Genomic DNA, 19,969 nt, shown 5'->3' with positions numbered 1-19,969 from the left:
GTCCTTGCGACCGCCTGCTTGGAGAGGCTCAGCGTATCAATCGCCGTGTCACATATGAAACAGTTTGATTTGAAGACTTTTTGGCGTCGGGCAGTTTATAGTGTGACACTGTCGTAAAAATTGTGCTCTTTTCACACCCCTCTAGTAATTTTCTTTCAAAAAGCGACTAGCAACAAGTCTAGCAACTTGCGTTAATGGCGACTTTACCGAAAGCGATGGTCGTTCTGGAGTCTCTGAGGCAGCAGAAAGAGCTGCTGCGGGAGTCCCCACTTCCCTCAGCGCTGTCTCACAGGCACACCACAGCTACTGCTGCCTCGTCACGTAAAGTTTTAAAGTTTTTAAAGCAATCTATTTTGTTTTTTAAACTATTGCACTAAAATACTTCCCTGAATTTGATTCACACACAGCTTCAATCACTTTTTCACCTCGTTCGCTTTGTGTGCCTGCCTTTTTGGCACAGTTTGCTTTATGTAGTGTGGATTCAGGCAATGTATTAAAATTCATAAAGCCTTTTATAAGGGTTATTTCTACTTCCAAACACATTGAATCACTACTTTTAACAACGTTTTCTTTCCTGGCAAATCGCTCTTACAGCCTGGGTCACAAATGTATGAATATGCAAATTACACGATGACATCATCACAGGAAACCCTGAAGTGGCTTCACTAAATCATTGTGTATGTGGAAACTATACTGAATGGCATAAGAGGAATAAGGAGGTGGTTTAATGCAGATTTGCAGCAATAGACTACAAGCTGAATTTTTATCCTGTTTAATTATATACAGTCAATTCAATCCGAGCATGTAGACAGACAAAAATAATGCAGTCAAGTACAGTTAATAACTTTAAATAAAACCCTGTCTGTTCTCACGGTTGACCAAGTTGATAACTTTGCAGCAATCCCTCATAGAGACCATGCATGTGGAGACAGTGGAAAGGAAAACTTCTTCCTTTAACAGGAAAAAACCTACTGGAGAAAACAGTCACAGTGTCAACGTCCATCTGAAGTGACTGACTTTGTTTAAATGTGTTTGAAAGTTGGTCTTCCACACGAAATGCGTATTTATTTATTTTTAAATAAAAGGAAAATCGGTGTCTCAACACCCGCTACTCTCCAGACTGTTTGCGCCCAGTCAGTCAGTCACATTTCTACAGCTCATGTTATAAAGCCACTGACCTTGGGGGGTTTGAATGGGTAGTCAGGTGTAAAGGCGATGTCCAAGAAGAAGACCCCTCCCTCGTACACGGAGCCCGGCGGGCCCAGGATGGTCGACCTCCACTCGTAGATGTTGTCCCCTTTAGGGCCGGCGCTGTGGAATCAAAACAAAAGACTGGTTAGTACATTAATCTGCAAAGAGCATAAGAACCAGCATCCTACTGACAGAGATTTGGAGGAGAAAAAGGATCAGCTGGGGTGGGACAATGCCGTCTTCTGACAAGTTAATATTGGAGATTTGTGGAGAGTTGGAACCATGGAAGTGACAGATTTTAGTTTAAAGGGTAAGTTTTAGGGAATGAAGATAATGTTTTAACTTTTGGGTTAAAAGATAAGATTCCCAGAGCCTCAAACCCTCAGGAGCACTTTATTCAAAATTGCCTACAAAGCTAAATACAATTAGTCGGTAAATAAAATAGTACTTGCTCAGTTAAAAAAAAGATTTCACACTCAAACCACATTTTATTTTTGTCTTTGTATGAATATTTATGCTTTGTGAAAGCTCAAGGTCACATCTGTTACAAAGGATGAGTAATTAATGCCATTTCCATATTTCAGGACTCCCTCCCACACACACACACTCACACACACACTCACACATCCTGTTGTTTGTGGTAAGACCTTGATCTGGCATAAAGCCAGAGAAAGACCGGAACAATCTCCAGATCACAAAGCCGGGAACAATGAACAACCCCTCCGATTTCATGTAATTACAACGGCTGGTGTTTAAGTTGGACCATCAGCTGCTGGCAGATGTGCGGACAAACTATGCCGCTTTCACTCGAGCTTCTAAGATCACTGCTTTTATTTAAACCAATAACGCGGTTGAGATATTTCATGAATGAGTCTGTCTGACTGCCTTGCACAACTGTTAACAGCCAGGCTTGGACAACAGATTAAAAACACCAACTTGAAACTAATCCACTTTTCCCACCACTTCACAGACGGAACAACCCTTTTAACACTCCGGCTTTTCACTCGGCCGAACATAATAAAAATGTTCTGGTCTTTACCAGATTGTGACATTATTTAAATGTATCCTCCGAGCGTATACAAACATGTGCAACACACTCCACAGTCATCTTTTGACAAACAAAGCCAAAGTCAAAGTGAAGTGGTGTGTGTTGACATGATGCCAAGATGGAAAGACAACATCAATGACCCCGGAAAAGCAACAGTTTCTGCCTTTAAACCAGAGAAAGTCTCCATCTCCTTGTAGAATGACAGAGTCGATCACTCTAGGGCTGCATCTGAATGAACCAGAACTAGAACAGTAGCACTCGTTATGGTCGATTCAGATTAGGGTGGACTTCCCCAATAATGACGCTTCATGCCCACTGGCATTAAAATCTGTTACTTGCTATACAATCAGATAAAGAAGTAGACATGTCACAGACTGGGCTTTTCTGCTGAGCAACTAACGGGACATTAGCAGGTCATTTTAAAGTTTCCGTATGCAGATAAATTCAATCACTTAAGTATGCCGTAATTCAGACAATGACAGAATTTCTGTTAAGAAATGACTCTTGACAAGCTTAGCTTACTTCATTGCAAATTTTGCTGGATATGTCAGACATATGGGCAAATTGAAATGTCAATTCTCACAGATCCCTGCTGCAACAAAAAAAACTGACGACAGAGACAAATAGACAATCAAATAGGCAGAAGTAACAATACAATAAGGTTGGTGGGTGAATGAAGTGAATGGATCAATAGTGGCTGAAGCAGAGACTGAATCATCTATTCTTCCAATAAAGTGAAGTTGCTTTATAGCTAAAACAGAGGAGACCCCTGGAGATGAGAGTATCTTATTAGTCGAGATGCGGGAGGTGGGTATAGGCTAATTATGTAGCTTAAAAGTCAAAAAATTAAGGAAGTAAAAGGAAAATGTATAATATTTGGGTTTACAGAGCTCGGTGTCAGGACACAAACACTGATTAATTTTAACTTGAACAAGCTAAATGCTAACTGTTCTACAAACTATTATTGTGAAAACTGGGAAAACACACTAGTATTATTTTCATACGACTTATCCAGGATTTCAAAAAAACGACAGAAATACTACAATGTTCAACCATATCATAATCACGTGATTAACATAATCCCCAAATTTGACTTGCCTACCTTCATTGAAGAGAATTCAAAGCGTACAAAAAAAAAAGTTTTACTGGAAAGGAAGATCTTTTGTCTAAAATATTTATTCAAACAGCTGTTCAACTACCAGGACATGGGCGCCCTGCGATCATTGAGCTACCCACCAGTAGTGTAGAGTAAAATGTCAGACCAAACTGGGTCAGAAGCGGGACATTGATCCAAAGCTGCATCAAATTCTAAACAGCGTGGCAAATAAATAAATAAAGAGTCCAATCAAATTTAACCGCTTAACCTTTACTAGAATGTTGTGGCGGGACATTTGGAAAGCGTGCCAAAAATTAATGTCTGCATATCTTAACGAACTGAAGCAAAGAAGGGTGGGGCCAAACCCGTCCACAACTGATAAAGTCAGTAAGAAAAATCAGCTACTAGAGAAGGGGTAAGGCAAGGCAAGTTTATTTGTAGCACATTTCAGTACAAGGAGAATGCAAAGTTCTTTGCATGACTAAAACTAGGGCAGGACAATTACTCACACTTGCAATATAATCACAATTTAAAAAAAAAAATGCAATTTCCAAATCGCAGAGGTCTGCAATTTTTGGCTATGTAACAATTGACGCGTCCTTTAGGTGTCGGTACTGTGTTTAAAGTGGGGTTGCCTCCACATGGAAAGGAAGAGAGGTGCCACAGTGAGATAATCTAATTAGATCAGTTGTTTTAGAGTTTATACAATCAATACTTTTTACGAGAAAGTTTCAGGAATCTCACCACAGCATTAACTACTGGTCAAACTGTTTAATACAGAGATTTGTTCATTGGTTGCGCTTTATGTTCAACAAGGGTTGATATTCAACTCAACAAGCTATTCTCTTGAATAAGAATATTCTGATAAATAAAAAGTTACATTTCTTGTTTTAGTCTTTTTTTCTTTTTTTTTTTTACAAACATCTTTATCTACAGTCCATTTTTGCTGCTTGTGGTTAATGTAGAGAAAAGTCAAAATTAAATCGCAATTGTAGATGAAAAATATCGCAATTTAGATTTTTGGCAAAATCATACAGCCGTAATTAAAACACAGAAGAAGAAAAAAAAAACAGAACAAAGCAAGTAAAAGAAAAAACTGTTGGAATAAATTGTAGGAAAATCTAAACAATTAAAACATGGGGAAATGGAAACTAAAAGAAAAATATTAATAACTTTAAAAACAGTTGGACTAAACTAATGATGTTTAAGTAAACAGTTCAACTAGAACAGTCAAAGGCAATCCTAAACAAATGTGTTTTTAATCTTGATATAAAGGAATCCAGGCTTTCTGCACTTTTACAGTTTTCTGGAAGTTTGTTCCAGATAAGTGGAGCATAGGAACTAAATGCTGCTCCTCCATGTTTAGTTCTAGTTCTAGGTATGCAGAGTAGGCTGGAGCCAGAAGACCTTAGTGGTCTGGAGGGTTGATGCACTGATAACAAGACTGGGATGTATTTAGGTGCTAAGCCATTTAGGGATTTATAGACTAACAGAAGTATTTTAAAGTCTATTCTCTGAGATACAGGGAGCCAGTGTAAGGACTTTAGAACTGGGGTTATGTGCTCTACTTTCTTAGTCTTAGTGAGGACGCGGGCAGCAGCGTTCTGGATCAGCTGCAGCTTTCTAATCCACTTTTTAGGCAGACCTGTGAAAACACCGTTGCAGTAATCAATTCTACTAAAAATAAACGCATGGATTAGTTTTTCAAGATACAGTTGAGACATTAGTCCTTTAATCCTGGAAATGTGATATAAAGCCGACTCTGCGACTCCCTTTATGTGTCTCTCAAGTCCATCACAACACTGAGATTTCGGCTCTGATCTGTTGTTTCTAGCTGTAGTAACAGAAGCTCTTATCCTCCTTTGGACCAAAATTATTACTTCAGCTTTGTTTTTATTCAGCTGAAGAAAATTATGGCACATCCATGTATTTTTTTTTTGTTCTATGCATCTAGCCAGCACTCAAGTAGATTTCTGGTCAGCTGGTGACATTGTGATGTAGAGCAGTGCGTCATCCGTATAATTGTGGAAACTGATCTTGTTTGTTAGTCTGAGCTAAGGGGGGGGGGGGGGGGGGACGTCAAGAAAGAACCTGTGATTTTGGTGGTCTCTGATCCTAAGTTACCTACTGGGTGGACTTAGTTTTCCACACAAAGTTTTACCACTTACCTCTTGCTTTTGTTTAGTAAATATTAACAGTGTGGACCCTGTTGAAGGTTTGTACTCCAAACTTCTACCCTTCGTGTTACATTTGAATTATTTCACAACCAGGTGAAGATTTATTTATTTTGGACAGTGCACAGTACTCAACACATCTGTAAAATGCCTTAATGTTGATATGCCACAATTGTACATTTTCCTCACAAGATTTCTCAAAGTAATGCATAAATACTCTTCCTGATATTAAAAACACTTGAATTATTTGTTGTACTGTAAATGTATGTGTGAAAACACGCCTGAGGAAAGCCTTTTGAGCAAAGAACACAAAACGTATACAAAGCTTAGAAAGTTTATTTAGACAATGGGATCTTTACGTCACAGATTTCATTTGTTTTGGCAGTACAAAGCAGTCACCAAAAAACTCCATAATTACATGTTTTGTTTTTCGTCCAAACAGATGCTGCTGTATTCCGTCCAGAGAGGGAGAAACTGAACCGAGTGAGGGGAAGCGACCTCTGAATAAAAGGATTTGTGGGCGCACACAGAGACGCATGTTGACATGTGATAGCTAGCAGTTTGAGCCTGTCATAACATCATAAAGCAAAGACAAACCACATCAGGAACTACTGCTCATGTTCGTGTTCCTACATGATTCTGCTGGTTTTTAACAGAGGTTGGCTTGGAGCAGGGAAGAGGTAATGTTTTCCTCATGAACAGAAACAAAGTGGAGGGATGTTGTGACTTTCGTTGGACTTCTGCAGATGAAATAATGAACCTTAATTTTGTTGACATTGCAACATCTTTTGAGACGCTTATGCAGAGAATTTGTCTTGTTTTTTATTGCTAAACTCAAGCATGATGTGAGAGAGAAAAAAATAGCACTATAATTTTTTTTTAAATTATGATCCAGACCAACAAAAACCAACCTGCTATTATTCTGGCATCTGATGACTTATATTCTTGCATATCAGATACTAAAAGTACCTAATATGTAAGTAAAAGTACTGAAAGAATACTAGAAAGTATTCCAGTTCAACTTTTCAATTAATCAATCAATCAAATTTTATTGTCAATTACAATTTGCATTGCAATCGAAAAATCAGTTCCAGTACAACCGTCCAACTCATACAACTCTTACTTTGATTTTTAGGTAAATTCCAATGTTTTTCGCCATCTGAGATAAACATCAAGCCCAAACCAAAGCAGCCGTTACTGACTCAAAACTCTCTAAAGCTGTTTTCACACATGGATGCAGGACAATACATAGCGAATGAGCTTTGGGTGTTTTCAGAAGTTGCTATTTCACGCATGCAGCACACAGCTGGAGCCCGTTCCTGTCAGGTGTGTCTGCTGGGTTTAGATAAACGATGGTGCAGGAGGCTGAACATGATTTTCACTTGTTTTTCTGGTCCGTTTTCTTGTCAGGTGTCTGCTTTTAACCTCCCGTTCAAACATTTCAGAAACTTTGCATTAAGGACACCCATTCTTGAGCAAACAACATTTCACACATACACTGTCTTGCAAAATTATTCATACCCCTGATTTTTTTTTGTTACATTTTGTTAAGTTACAACTACAATTTTCATGTATATATTATTGAATTGAATTTCGGCTGGACAATTAATCACATTTGCAATATAATCGCAATTCAAAAAAACAACACAATTTCCAAATTGCAGAGGTATTTATTGTTTGGCTATGTAACAATTAATTGATAAGACATGTCCTTTAGGCGTTGGGAATGTTATGCCATTATGACACAAACTGCAACTCCCTGCATGCAACACAATTGGGACTACAACTGCTTGGAGCAATCTCCATCTCCAATTACCACAGAAGGTGGTGACTGCCCACAGATCAAGTTACACCGGGCATAAAACGACAGTGAAGAAAGACATCTTCCTTATGCTGTGCAGCCCCGCTGTGTTGAGAAGACGTTCAGCTAAATTTCCACGTGCTTTTGACACGAAGACAGCCTATGATCAAATTCTTGGCAGGACCAAGTTTTGCTGTATCAGCTGTTATCCCCTGTATTACACCAGGGAGGTCCAGCCTTAAAATGAACGTTAATTCATCTTTAATTCAACTGGAAGATCCGTTTGATTTGTTTAAGCCAAACAAATTGTCTGAGCGACCGGGTGCACACTCCTTTGCCTGCATCTCCACACCAAACCCCGGCTGAGATCCACAGACGCTAAGCAGTGCAACATCAACCTCCTTTTTAGGGGAGGCATCGAGTGAAGAGATCTCCTTTTTCTCTGTTTACACCCATATGGTGATGTTTTGTGCCTGGGCAGAACATATTAGGAATAGTTTTAATGCTCAAGTACTCCAGGGGGAGTTTGTTTCAACTGTACTGAATATTTCCAATGTGCGATATCGTTATAAGTGATTTGTGCTGTTTTTGGTTTCGTTTTGGCGAGAAACGACCTGCACCGATCGGCCCAGTTAGAACGTATATAAGTAGAGTCAGAAATGTTTATAGTGATCCAAGATGTAGCAAACAAAATAAAGCAGTGTCCAATAAAGAAGTACAACCTTTTCTCTTCTCTTCCTAATGAAACACAACACTCACCACAGCATTAAGTACGGGTCAAACTGTTTAAGACTCGTTTGTTCACTTTGCACTTTATGTTTAATAAGCTATTCTCTTGAATAAGAATAATCTGATTAATAAAAAAAAACTGCTCAATTTCTGGTTTTAAATAGTCTTTATCAACAAGGCATTTTGGTTGCTCGTGGTTAATGCAGAGAGAAGTCAAAATTAAATCACAATCACAATTTAGATTTTTGGCAAAATCGCACAGCCCTAATTATTATTAGAATGTTTTAGGACAGACAAACACAAACTAGTGGATCATTAGAATAATTTAAAGGAGTGATAATGCATAATTTTACAGCTTCTAACAGGTTTTTCCAGGATTGTTCTGTACTTAACTCCATCCATTATCCCATCAACTCTGATCAGTCTTTGCTCTAGCTAAAGAAAACGGCCTCATATTTTAAACTGAGAATGGTTTGCTTAAGGTTTTGTGCAATGTTCCCAAATGAGCTTTATTTATTTTTAAAGACTATCTAGTAATTTGTAATTAGATGAGTTCTGAAGGCACTGAATAGGTTTCATTTAGGGGTATCCGAGTAAAGATGGTAGCACACCAAACCTTTGACACTTTATTTTAAAAAAAATAAATGTCACAATGGCACAATTTTCCTTCATCTTCACAATTATGCACTGCTTTGTGTTGGACCTAATGAAATACACTGATATTTGCATTTGCAAAGTGCCAATTTAGAAGGTTATGGGGTATAAATACTTTAAATGGACATCACAGCCATGCTTTAACTGCACTGCATGTTGGAAAACCTCTTCACGAGAGGCAACTTTAAAAACTGGCATCATGGTTGATCCCTGCTTTATTGCAGCAATCTCTTACAAAAGTTTCTCTACTATCGGGGCCCTCTCACACTGCAGCAGCGATGCCTGAAGCCTGCTCATAAACTGACGCAGCTACGTCAGCCATTTTCCAGCACCACCAGCCACTCCCCCACATGCCACTGTAGATTATGTGAGGAGTTCAAGAGCAGGAAGAATACAACTACAGTGTACCGCGTTGCACGCTGCCATGCATACAGATAAACACAAGCAACCAAACTTCAAAAATGACACCACAGCTTTTGCATGTAGTGACAGGCCATGCAGGATGAAGTATTAAAATGGGTTAAATCAGGACAGCCTCTGAAATCGGCCCGCTCTAAAGGAGGGCCTATAATATTTCTAGCTGGGCTGAAATCCACAGAGATTTGAGACGCCACACCTAAAATCAACTGGATTATGTAATACATCATGCAAATTTACGTTTAATCCTTTAATATATTCGTAGAGCCATAAAATATATTTACACACACGTTTAGGGAACTGCATTTCACTTTACAGAAGAATTCAGTTATGTGCTCTTCTCTTTTTTCTTTTTTTAACACATACTTTAAGCTAGAGCTGACATCCTGCAGCAATACCCTGAAACTGATGTACAGTAAGGTGAAAAGTCATTCTGCTTTTGCTTTTTTTTTTTGTCTTATCTATTTCAGATCATCAAGCATATCTCAATAGCTGACATATACCCCCAGTCAATCAATATGCAGAATTCAAGTATTAAAGTAAAAGGTTGCCCAAACCAACCATCCCTATGTGCAAGCTGCCGCCTTTTTAAATCAGAAATTAACAGATAGATCATATTTTTGTTCAATTTCACCAGCCACACGCAGGTATATTTAAGGCTAAACCTGTAGAGGCAGGAAATCCTCTGTCTGGCAACATGAAGGAGGCTAAAAGATCTCAAAAAGCAAAGCATCACGCACCCACTTAAATATATTCAAGAGTAGAAGAGAAACTAAGTCATTTACATCAGTCAAGAAAGGCTTAGGAAACCTTTTTATCATCAATGTCAATAAGAGTCATTATTCAAAACAGGTGAAAACATGGAGAGGGGGAACCTTCCTAGGAGTGGCCGACCAAGCAAATTTACTCCAAGAGTGCATCAACAACTCTTCCAAGAGGTCACAAAAGAGCCCAGACCAACATTTAAAGCACTGTAGGCTTCTTGCGCATTAGATAAGGTCAGGGTTTGTAATTCAACAATAAGATAAGTGACCGGGCCAAACTGGCAACTATGGGAGCTTTCGAAGGGTAAAACCACTGCTGACTGAAAGTTAGTGCACAGGGTCATTCAAAGTGCTTTACATGAAATAATGCAACGGAGAAAAAGCAGCAAATACATAAAAACAAAAAAAAAGGGAAAATGTATCCAATGCAATAAACAAAAAACACATGACAGAAATTAAATTACGCAATCTTTGAAAGCTGTAGAAAACGGTAATGTTTTCAGTTTTGATTCAAAGGAGCTAAAACGTCCACTAAAGAGGAAGAATGTGTGCGTTTCCCTACAGCAGGGGTCACCAGGCCTTTTGAAACTGAGAGCTACTTCATTGGTGTTGTGTCATAGGAAGGGCTACCAGAACTGATCTTTGAACTAGAAGAGTCAGAGTTCACCTTAACTTTACGTAACATGAACACATTTTTCATGCTTTGTTATAGATATTGTCATTTTTAAATCTATATAAATGCAAGTGTGAATAAAGAGGAAGAATAACCGCATAAGATAAAGTTTTAGATTCAGCTCACTGCGGGATTGTGCTTTTAATATTTTTATTTATTTATTTTTTAAGAACAGGCTACTTGGTGCCCATGGCACCATGTTGGTGACCCCTGCCCTAAAATTAAACATGTATGAGGTTTAGGGGAAATAACATATTCACAGGGGCCCAGCTTGGTTTGGACAGCTTTTTTCCTTTTAAAAGTAAAGAGTCAATTATTTTGTATTTACTCAGATTTTAAACTTCTAATGTATGATATTAAAAACTGATGATCTGAAATATTTAAGTGTGACAAAAACATTTGATATCTGTAGTGTTGGAAACACTTTTTCAGGGTACCATGTTATTGTTTAAAACTACCAAGCAGACTTTCACTGTCAACCCTTCACAATTGTCAATATTTGCTTGTAATTGGACAGTTTGACTAGCGGATCAATAACTGCTGTGAATGTTTTTTAAAGTGGTTAAAGGCTGACCTTGTACACTCTCTGGCTCTGAATGACTTTCCTGAAACATTTCCTGCTTCTAACTATAACACAGACACAGTGACAACTGTTGACTTAGCTTTGCAAGCCTGAAACAGTCCCAAACGATGCACTAAAGTTAAAACTTTTAGTAACCCCCAAACAACTGAAAACTCTCTCCGACTCATGGTGTAAAAATAAAAATAAAACACCTCAGACTTTTAATAATTCCGTCTAGAAATAAAAACTCACTCATTTCAAGGCTGGCAGCAGATGATTGTAACTTATACCATCCAAAGATAGAGATGAGTGGGAACAGCAGACATCCTCACAGCTGTAGGGTATCTGACATCTACAGAAAGTTGGTGCATAAAGGCTAAGTCAATAAGTGACTGTTCATGCCATCGCTAACTACTGCTCAGAGATGTTGTGATCAGGCGTTCTTGTGTTGCTTTGTTGCAGCTGGCTTAGGTCTCATTACCACTCCGACCGCCTCCCACTCGGCTCAGGGCTTTGGGAGAGGTGAACAGTGCGGTGTCAAATAAAGCAAATGTCAGCTCATCAGTGTGTTTGCAAAAGATTTCATCTGGAGGCAGTGAGTGATGTGGGAAAAGCTGCAGCTTAAGCTTATGATTCCATGAGATAAAGCTGCAACTCTCTGATGGACGCCTTCTTTTCACAGAAACTCATCAACTTTCACCTCATTTAAAAAGTATTCACTCCCCCTGAACTTGGGATGATACGAGATCCTCAGGGTGCGATAACCCTGAGTTAAACTAGCACAGCATTATGGTATCACAACATTTAAAAAGTACATTACCTTACTGCTTTTACCGTTAACGTCATTGCTTCTAATACATTTATTACAGTTTTTCTTTCTAATAATGACATTTAAAAATTTAATTGGCTATTTTACAAGACATTAAAAAAAGAACCTTTGCTTGGTCTGGTAAAAGAGAGGGAAAAGTGTGACAGCCTTCTTTCACCGGTGCAAAGTAATAAATAGGTGGGAGAGAGGCAGCACAGCGCTTTTCTGTGCTCTATATAGCCGGGGAAACTCTGGCTCCTCCTGTACGCTCTTATAAAAACCCTTCCAACAACTGGAACATTATTATGTGGAAATGTTGAAGTGAAACCATTTCTATAACTTGATACTGGTAACTTGCCCATCCATACCTATAAAACAACCACTGCCCGAGTCCTAGGGTTGTAAATCTATACAGTTAATACTAAAATAATGAACATTTCAAAGATACTCATTTGTGTCAAAATCAATATAAATGGAGCCATTCACATTTACCCAAACTGCTGCTCTTCTTCTGGCCGCAGCGCTCCAATAACAGACGCACTCAGCTACAACAATGAGGGATTCAGACCGAAGCATTGCAGTTCCACTTTATATAAACCATAACTCTCTTAACTTCTGCTGATATGTCGAGTTCAGTCAGAAAAACACTCTTTAATGACAAAACAAACAAAGACTGTTATTCTGAGAAACTTTCCTGATCAGGAAAAAAAAAGCTAAACGCTACAAGGTAAGGCTGTGACAATGACATCTGAGAGCAAGATAAGAAGATCAGTAAAGCTCCTGTATCTGCAGCAGCGAAGTAGTATAACTACTGGACAAGATGAGCTAACGCTGTCGGTTTCAATATTAGCTTCACAGACATGGACAGCCCAATGAGGGCGGTCTTTCAGTCTGAATTCGTCCCTCAGTGGTAAAACGTATTTGCATCAACACCAAATTGAGAAGAACACAGTGGCACAGTAATTTTAAGCAATTATAATAAAATAACTGTATGACAGAATCAGAGGTACAAACTTCAATAAAGGATATTAACACTTATACTGCTGAGGTTCCAGGAAACTTTTTGACCAACCTGTCTGGATCATTCTATGGAATTTGACTTTGTAAAGTACCATGACATTTGTTGTGAATTGGTGCTAGATAAATAAAATTTAACTGAATACTATTAGTGTTATCTTGTCTATTATTTTGCCAAACATGGACGTGACAAATGATACATTTCTCTAAATGAGGGCTGAACTGTCTCCTACTTTTTGGTTTTGCCCTTATTTATAATTGTCAAATTGTAAACAATCACGTTTTGCTGACCTACCAAGCCAAAATTGATAGTGTGTAGCACGGAGACTGCTGGGACTCATTCTGGGACTTTTGCCATCAAATCCATTCGGGGAAGGGAGTCACATGCAGCAGAACTTTCCGAGCTGATTGGACGAAGCGACACCTAGTGCCTGCCTAACAAAGGTTTATGTTGGTTCGGCTGTGAGCTCTGCAGCTCTTGCTTTCGTCACAGCTAGTATGTCCCGCCTTATACCATAAAACTGCAACCTGATTGGCCGACCCGTTTTGTGGTCCGGGCCTAAACGATTAAGAAAGGAGCGGGATAAGATGGGTTCTCGTGTGTGTGTGAATACACAAATACTGCGCAAATTCAGCTTGCAGGCAAGGTTGATTATTTGTGCTCAACCAGAAATACCCATTGCCACGGAACCAAAAATAACATTGAGTTTTTTTATTTTTAAACCATCAGTATCGAGTTTAAAATTGTGGTATTTTGACATCCGGATCCAGACCCGTGTGTGTTGCTGCCTCCAACAAGTTTTCTTCGGGTTTTCTTGAAGACAAGCCTCTCCCACAACATGAACTGCCACTGCCTTGTTTTACTATGCCGGCGGTGGTGTGTTAAGTGATAATGGTCACCGTTAGTTTTCCCACCAAACAGCGTTTTGCACATTCTAATTGGGCGTCATCTGACCAGAGGATTTTTGCTGTGTCCCCTACATGGCTGTAATGGCTTCAGATGATGGACTGAAAGCATGGGATATTTAAGCTAATAATGCTTCAAAGTTCTGTACAACCTTGCCCCTGATGTGTTGTAAATTTCATTTGCTCTTCTTGTTTGTTAAATAATCTTCTCTGACTAACTTCTTAGGCCCCCAGAGAACAGCTGTTTACACTAAGATTAGATTGTGCATGCAGTGCCAGATTAAGGCATCTGGTTGCACTGGATTTTATTTTGGGGCGTCAGTGATGAAGAGAGTCGAAAACAAATGTGCACTGCAGTTTGCAGATTTGCGTAAATGTGGAATACCACAAATTATCTTCCTTCAGCTTCATAATCGTGTGCTTCATTTGTGTTTGTTTATAACGCATCGCAACAAAAAACATCAAAGTGTGTGGTTGTAACACAATAAAAGGTGAAAAAGTTAAAAAGGGATAAAATACTTGTATACTGTGTCAACTTTGTAAGAGGGGCATAAAACCAAAAGGCTAATATTGGCACACATCATGACCCTGCCTTGTCATTTTTGCTGGTGTGTACAAAGTCAACAACGAGGCCTAAGAATAACAAACATCAATTATCTTCCAGCCCCAACGCCTGAAGGAGACGCCGACAGATGATTATTATCCATCAACTTTCACACAGCTCTTTTCTTCACAAATCCATCACACCAACAGCTGGATCGGTGCGACATAAAGACTTTGGTTTAGGCTCAAAAGAAAAGACAATAACCTCTGTGTACATGGAGTTACATCTGCAGGCCGCCGTTGGCCAAACGCCTTGATTCAGCCAGTATTTGGGTCATTTGTTTCAGGGGTCGGGGATGCATTAGAGCGCGGGTGTCTGTGAGAATCTCACCACGGCCCTGTCCTCTGAGATTACACTCATGCAGGAAACCACTTCGACAGCTGGGCTGGCTCCTCCACAACAGAGCACCAAAAATAGAGTTTAACCACAAACACACACTGCTCCCCTTTCTCTGAGCTCGGTTCCTTCCTCTGACATTTCTTATTTTCATTTAGAATAGAGAGAACAAGTCGGCTTTTTAACCAAGCGGTTCATATAATGTGCGTGTGGAGTAATTTCGTGTCACACCAACGTTCAACCGGCTTACATTGTCTTTCTTATTTTACCCCCACTCCCTAAATTACCCGTGTCATGCTCCATAATCACAGACAGCAGTAATCATTTCCATATATATTAAAATGACCTTTCCTTTCCAAGAAGCAGTACAGTATCCTAGCCTGAAAGGTCCTTTGCTCATTTAATCATCCCTGCCATCTTATTTTATTGTCATTCCGATCTCCAGGTTGGTGCCAAAGGATAACCTTTATCTAATCTCCGCTACAACGCCGACACATCCTGGCGTTACCGTCACCCCGAGCCAATTCCCACAGACAACACGGATCACGTTAAATCGATAAAAGAGAGGTAGTCGTGTCTTGCTCACGTTCGTGGGGTTGGATAAATTCATTCTCTTTGATCAAATTTCCAGAAAGAGAAGGAGTGAATTTAATGTCTTCGGGGGGGGGAAAATCATCATTCAATTTAGGCATGGCGTGGTGCAAAGTTGAAATGACCGGCCAGAGAAGACACACTGCAAGCAAACAAATCCAACAGTAATAAGGAAGCTGCAGCAAACGGCAGAAACAAACGAGTTTTTGTCTTTTTTTTTTTTTAGTGCCACCACAGCAGCCTTCAGTGGGAATAAATGGTGCCAGAGTAATGCTTCTGGGGGGTTTAGTTACAATTTTGACACCAGCTGAAGCCTTTCTTTGCAATTCCAAAGCCAGCTTCAAAAATCTCAAATATAGTTGAAACCACATGTTTACATATGATGCATAAGATTATTTTTTTCTTTTTTAAGTCTGCATAACCAAAAAGGATTTAGATTTGCCAAAATGCCTGAATAAGAGATATTCTTGAGATATTATCCATTTCTTTTCATATTCAAAGTCAGAAGTGAACACACCCTGGGATTACAACGTCATTAAGCAAGCGGAGAACGTGCAACAGATGTAGACTTCATTCACAACGTTTGACATAAATGGAGGCACAGCTGCGGATCTGTTTTATGGTAACACGTCAAAACACACCGATTCCTTTTGTGACATCATGGGAAAATCATTACGGGGAGAATTATCAACCTGCACAAGTCTGGTTCACCCTTGGGTACAATTGCCAGATGCCTGAGTTGACATGTTCAGCTGTTCATGCAACATTTCCTCAATAAACAGCACGGGGATGTCTAAGCATCATGCATAGGAAGGAGACAGGTTGGGTCTCTCTGACATTTTTCATTTCAGTGAAAAATTAATAAGCAAACAACCTAGTGAAGATTCTGACTGAAGCTCATAAGAAACCAGAATCATTATCCTCACCGCTGTAAATCTTGTACCACATGAGCTGAGAGGCCAATCAGACAGGAAGAATCCACTCCAAAAGAAGCACAAAAAAAAAGCCAGATCACATATGTAAACCCTGTTAGAGACAAATTTTTAAGAGATTGTGGTCTGATGAAACAAAAACTGAAGTGTTTGACCACATTTGATCAATGTTATACTTTAAGGAAGAAAGGGGAAGCTGGCAAGCCTGATATTACCACTCAAACTGAAGTACGGGGATAGCAGACGCGTGTTGTAGGAGCGTTTTAGTGCAGTAGGAGACTGGTGCACATCAAAAAGCAGAAGTCACAATTAGGAAATAACATTATGCTGAAGTATCAAAGCAACATCGGAAGATATCAGCCAGGAGGTCATAGCTTTGGTGTAAACTGTTCTTCGAGACAGACACTTACCCCATTCAATTAATGAGTCCCAAAGAAGCTTACAGACAACAGAGACGGTGTATTGGAGTGGCCAGTTCCTAGAAAATTTGCACTTACAGCCTAAAAGATGTGTGCCAACAAGCCTGACTCAGTTACAGGAGTTCTGTCAGAAGAAATGGGCCAAAAGTCCAGCAAGGTTATGGTAGCCAACTATTGTGAGAAGCTTGTGGAAGGAAACAACATTTGATCCAAGTTATAGAGTTTAAAAAGGCAAGACTGCAAAATACTAAGGAAAAACAATCAGGAAATGTTAGGTCTGATTTAATGTCAGACGATGGAAAAAAAAGTGTCTTTGTATAGTGTATGTAAATATTTAGTTACAACCTTAAATAAACCGTGAAAAGTAGATAACTCTTCCCTTTAAAACAACTTGTCAACTTGATCAGAATGACAGCCTTTCCAGACTTTTTTCTCTGGCATCATTTGGAAACTGCAGTGAAAACCCCCTGAGGCCATCATTCCTCATCTTCCTGCTGTTTTCTCTTCATAATAAGACAGAGTCTCAGAGAAAACGAGCAACACTGAAAGACCTCTTTTCCTGCTCTGTGGCCATTGGAAGCACAAACAACGTTACAATCAGTGTTTGTTTTGACATTTTCAGTCCACTCTGCGGCGGCTTTTTTTCACGTTTGGAAAACCAAATGACTTCTCAGACCCAGACACGTTCAATCAACTTGAAAAGCACCTCCTCAACATTTGTAGCCACTCAAATTGGTAAAAATTATGGTCAGTTAATACCAAAGTATTACCGTCTTAAAACTATTACCAGTAATCACAGAGAGTAGTTCTTGTTTTTATACATTCTGCAAGAAAATTAATTTATGTCATCACTTTTTTGGGAGGAAATATCTCTTACAGAGGTTTTATTTACCATGAAAGTAAACCTGCTAAAAAAAAAAAAAAGCTTCAAAAGTGGAATATAAAGTATGTGCTTTTATATGAACTGATTTAAAGCTAAACTACTAGGCCAGTATAACCACAAGGTGGCAGTGTGGGCTACATTTCTCATTATTTTATTTCAGTAAAAGAAGTAGTTAGACTTTTTTTAATGAAATTTACTTCCAGTAATAAGTGGAATAACTACATGAATATCGAGTCATGAGTGTTAAAAGTGAACTAATCACTGTTCTGCCTCTGAAGGAGGTAGTGACAGCCCTAAGTAAGGGTTATACTCGTTTATGCATAAACAGGGCGTGCCAAAAGTGATGCAACTACGCCGTCCCAGCCCTGTACTGACATCAAATAGCACAGAAGATTGAGGCGGCACAACTTTGTTAAATGCCACGTTGTTACCGTATATTCTGATTGAAAACAACACTTACTTATTATTGGCATACCTTCAAGGGTGAGTTTATTGACCAAATCTGTGGCTACAAGCAAGAATTTTGACTTGTTTCCATCACTTAGCGTAAATCAAGTGTAAAACAACAACCCAAAGTATGTAAAGCCATCAGCTTGTATTTAGTAAAGCAGTGTTTTTTTATTTAAACCTTTGATTAAAAATAGATCCCAATGGGCTTTACAGACTGTATTCCCCATCTTCATATTTTTCTGTATGCAATAAGTGAACATACCATATTAGTTTATTTCTCTGTTTAGCTGCAATAAACACACCAACAATTGTTCATGATTGTTTATGATACAGTGCTCGGCCATTTTGGGTACGTGATGTCAAGTGGTTCTTCTCTTGCTTACTGCATTTCCACTCGTTATGTTGAGTACTGCCCCTTGTGTTTTTGGAGAATACTGCACCTGCATCCCTGTCAAGTATAAATGTCTACAGCGCTTCTATGGTCTCGCGGCCAGTCTGCACAGATATACGCGACAACCCAAAGCACGAGTACTACGCAGCTTTCTGGATGTAGAGCATATGTGAATGGAGGCTGTTAGGGTGGGTGGGATGCTACATATTTAAGTTCTACCAGTTCCCACTTACAATAAACCTCTTCAGTGTAGACGTTGCTACTGAAGAAAGACAAAAAAAAAAATTCCCTTATGAAGCACAAAAAGGTATTTAAAAGCAAATTACTTCCTCCAGTGGCATGTCGCTGCTGGATATTTCACTTCTTTTGCTGTTTTACAGCTTTGGTTGTCTGGTGCTTCAAAGGGAAAGTAATGGAGGAGTTTGCTATAGGTTAGAAGAGCAGCAGACTAACTTCACTTCAGCAGATACGATGAAGGCTGAACATATATTACTTATATATATGGAACATGTTTGATTAAAAAAAAGTTAGCTGCATTTAAGGAAAGGATTTCATTAGGTGTAAAAAACAACAACAAAAAAAACAATTATAACTGTGCTAATCGGCATTAAAACATGTTAAAGACAGTTTAAAATGTTAATTACATATACTGCTGGATGTCAGCTCTGCTCCTAATTAGGGCCGCATAATATAGCGCTAATTTATCTTTATAACAACATCATTGTATTTTTTTATTTTTTTAACAACATCATTGTAGACAAAATGCATATCACCAAAAACTGCCTGTACTGCAGTACGTGTTAGCTCATTTAAGCACCATGCATTGAAACCCTATGCCTGTAAAATAATTGGTAACACTTGTATAATGCGGCATAATAATAAGCTTCACGAGGTAAATATAGATGGTAATGTTGTCAAGTCAATAAAGTAACTACAGCCACATTGTTTCAACGCTAAAGCCAGAAATAACTTTCTAAATAAAACCTTGTTGTTGAGATGGAAACCAAATGTACTTAATCTGCAGTAGCTGGATAGTCGTTTTTACTCGTTTTCCAGAGTCTATGTTTGCTATGGACCCAAACCAGGAGGACATTAACAATTTTTAATTATTTGTTTATTTATTGTCAGGAATACTGCTTTTGCATCATTTGCCAGTATGATCGCATGTTTTCCTAATACCTTGCATCCCTACTCCCAATATAAATGATTAATGATCACTGGCAGCAGGAAGGGCAGAATATATATTTCGAAAGCAGTTACTTATAGCCGCTAAAGTGAAGGAGCAGATTAATTTACAAAAACACGAGATATGAAAGGTACCATAAAAGAAAATCTCTAGATATGCGTCGCCACAAAAACCTGTATATACAAACAAACACAGGGGAAAGTCCCCAGGGGAAAACAAAAAGAGCTACTCTTTAGCAATGACTTTACTCTTTGAAAATGGCAGGAACATTAAATCGTATGTGGAAAACTGCCAGTCAGTGATATCAGTCCACCGTGGCACCAGATTGGATCATAAA

The 19,969-nt window shown here is 38.9% G+C and overlaps 1 protein-coding gene across 1 annotated transcript in view; it reads right to left on the bottom strand.

Annotated features, from left to right (window-relative positions):
- LOC105936748 (ubiquitin-conjugating enzyme E2 E2) overlaps positions 1-19,969 on the bottom strand; it is a 54,008-nt gene that overhangs the window by 12,475 nt on the left and 21,564 nt on the right. The window contains exon 4 of the mRNA XM_012877715.3: positions 1,179-1,311. Within this exon, the coding sequence (XP_012733169.1) occupies positions 1,179-1,311 (133 nt within the window). The remainder of the gene's footprint in view (positions 1-1,178; positions 1,312-19,969) is intronic.

The sequence above is a fragment of the Fundulus heteroclitus genome, chromosome 3 (assembly GCF_011125445.2).
Source record: "Fundulus heteroclitus isolate FHET01 chromosome 3, MU-UCD_Fhet_4.1, whole genome shotgun sequence".
Taxonomy (NCBI): domain Eukaryota; kingdom Metazoa; phylum Chordata; class Actinopteri; order Cyprinodontiformes; family Fundulidae; genus Fundulus; species Fundulus heteroclitus.
Note: the sequence above shows the minus strand (reverse complement) of the source record. Positions and strands in the feature narration are given on the sequence as shown.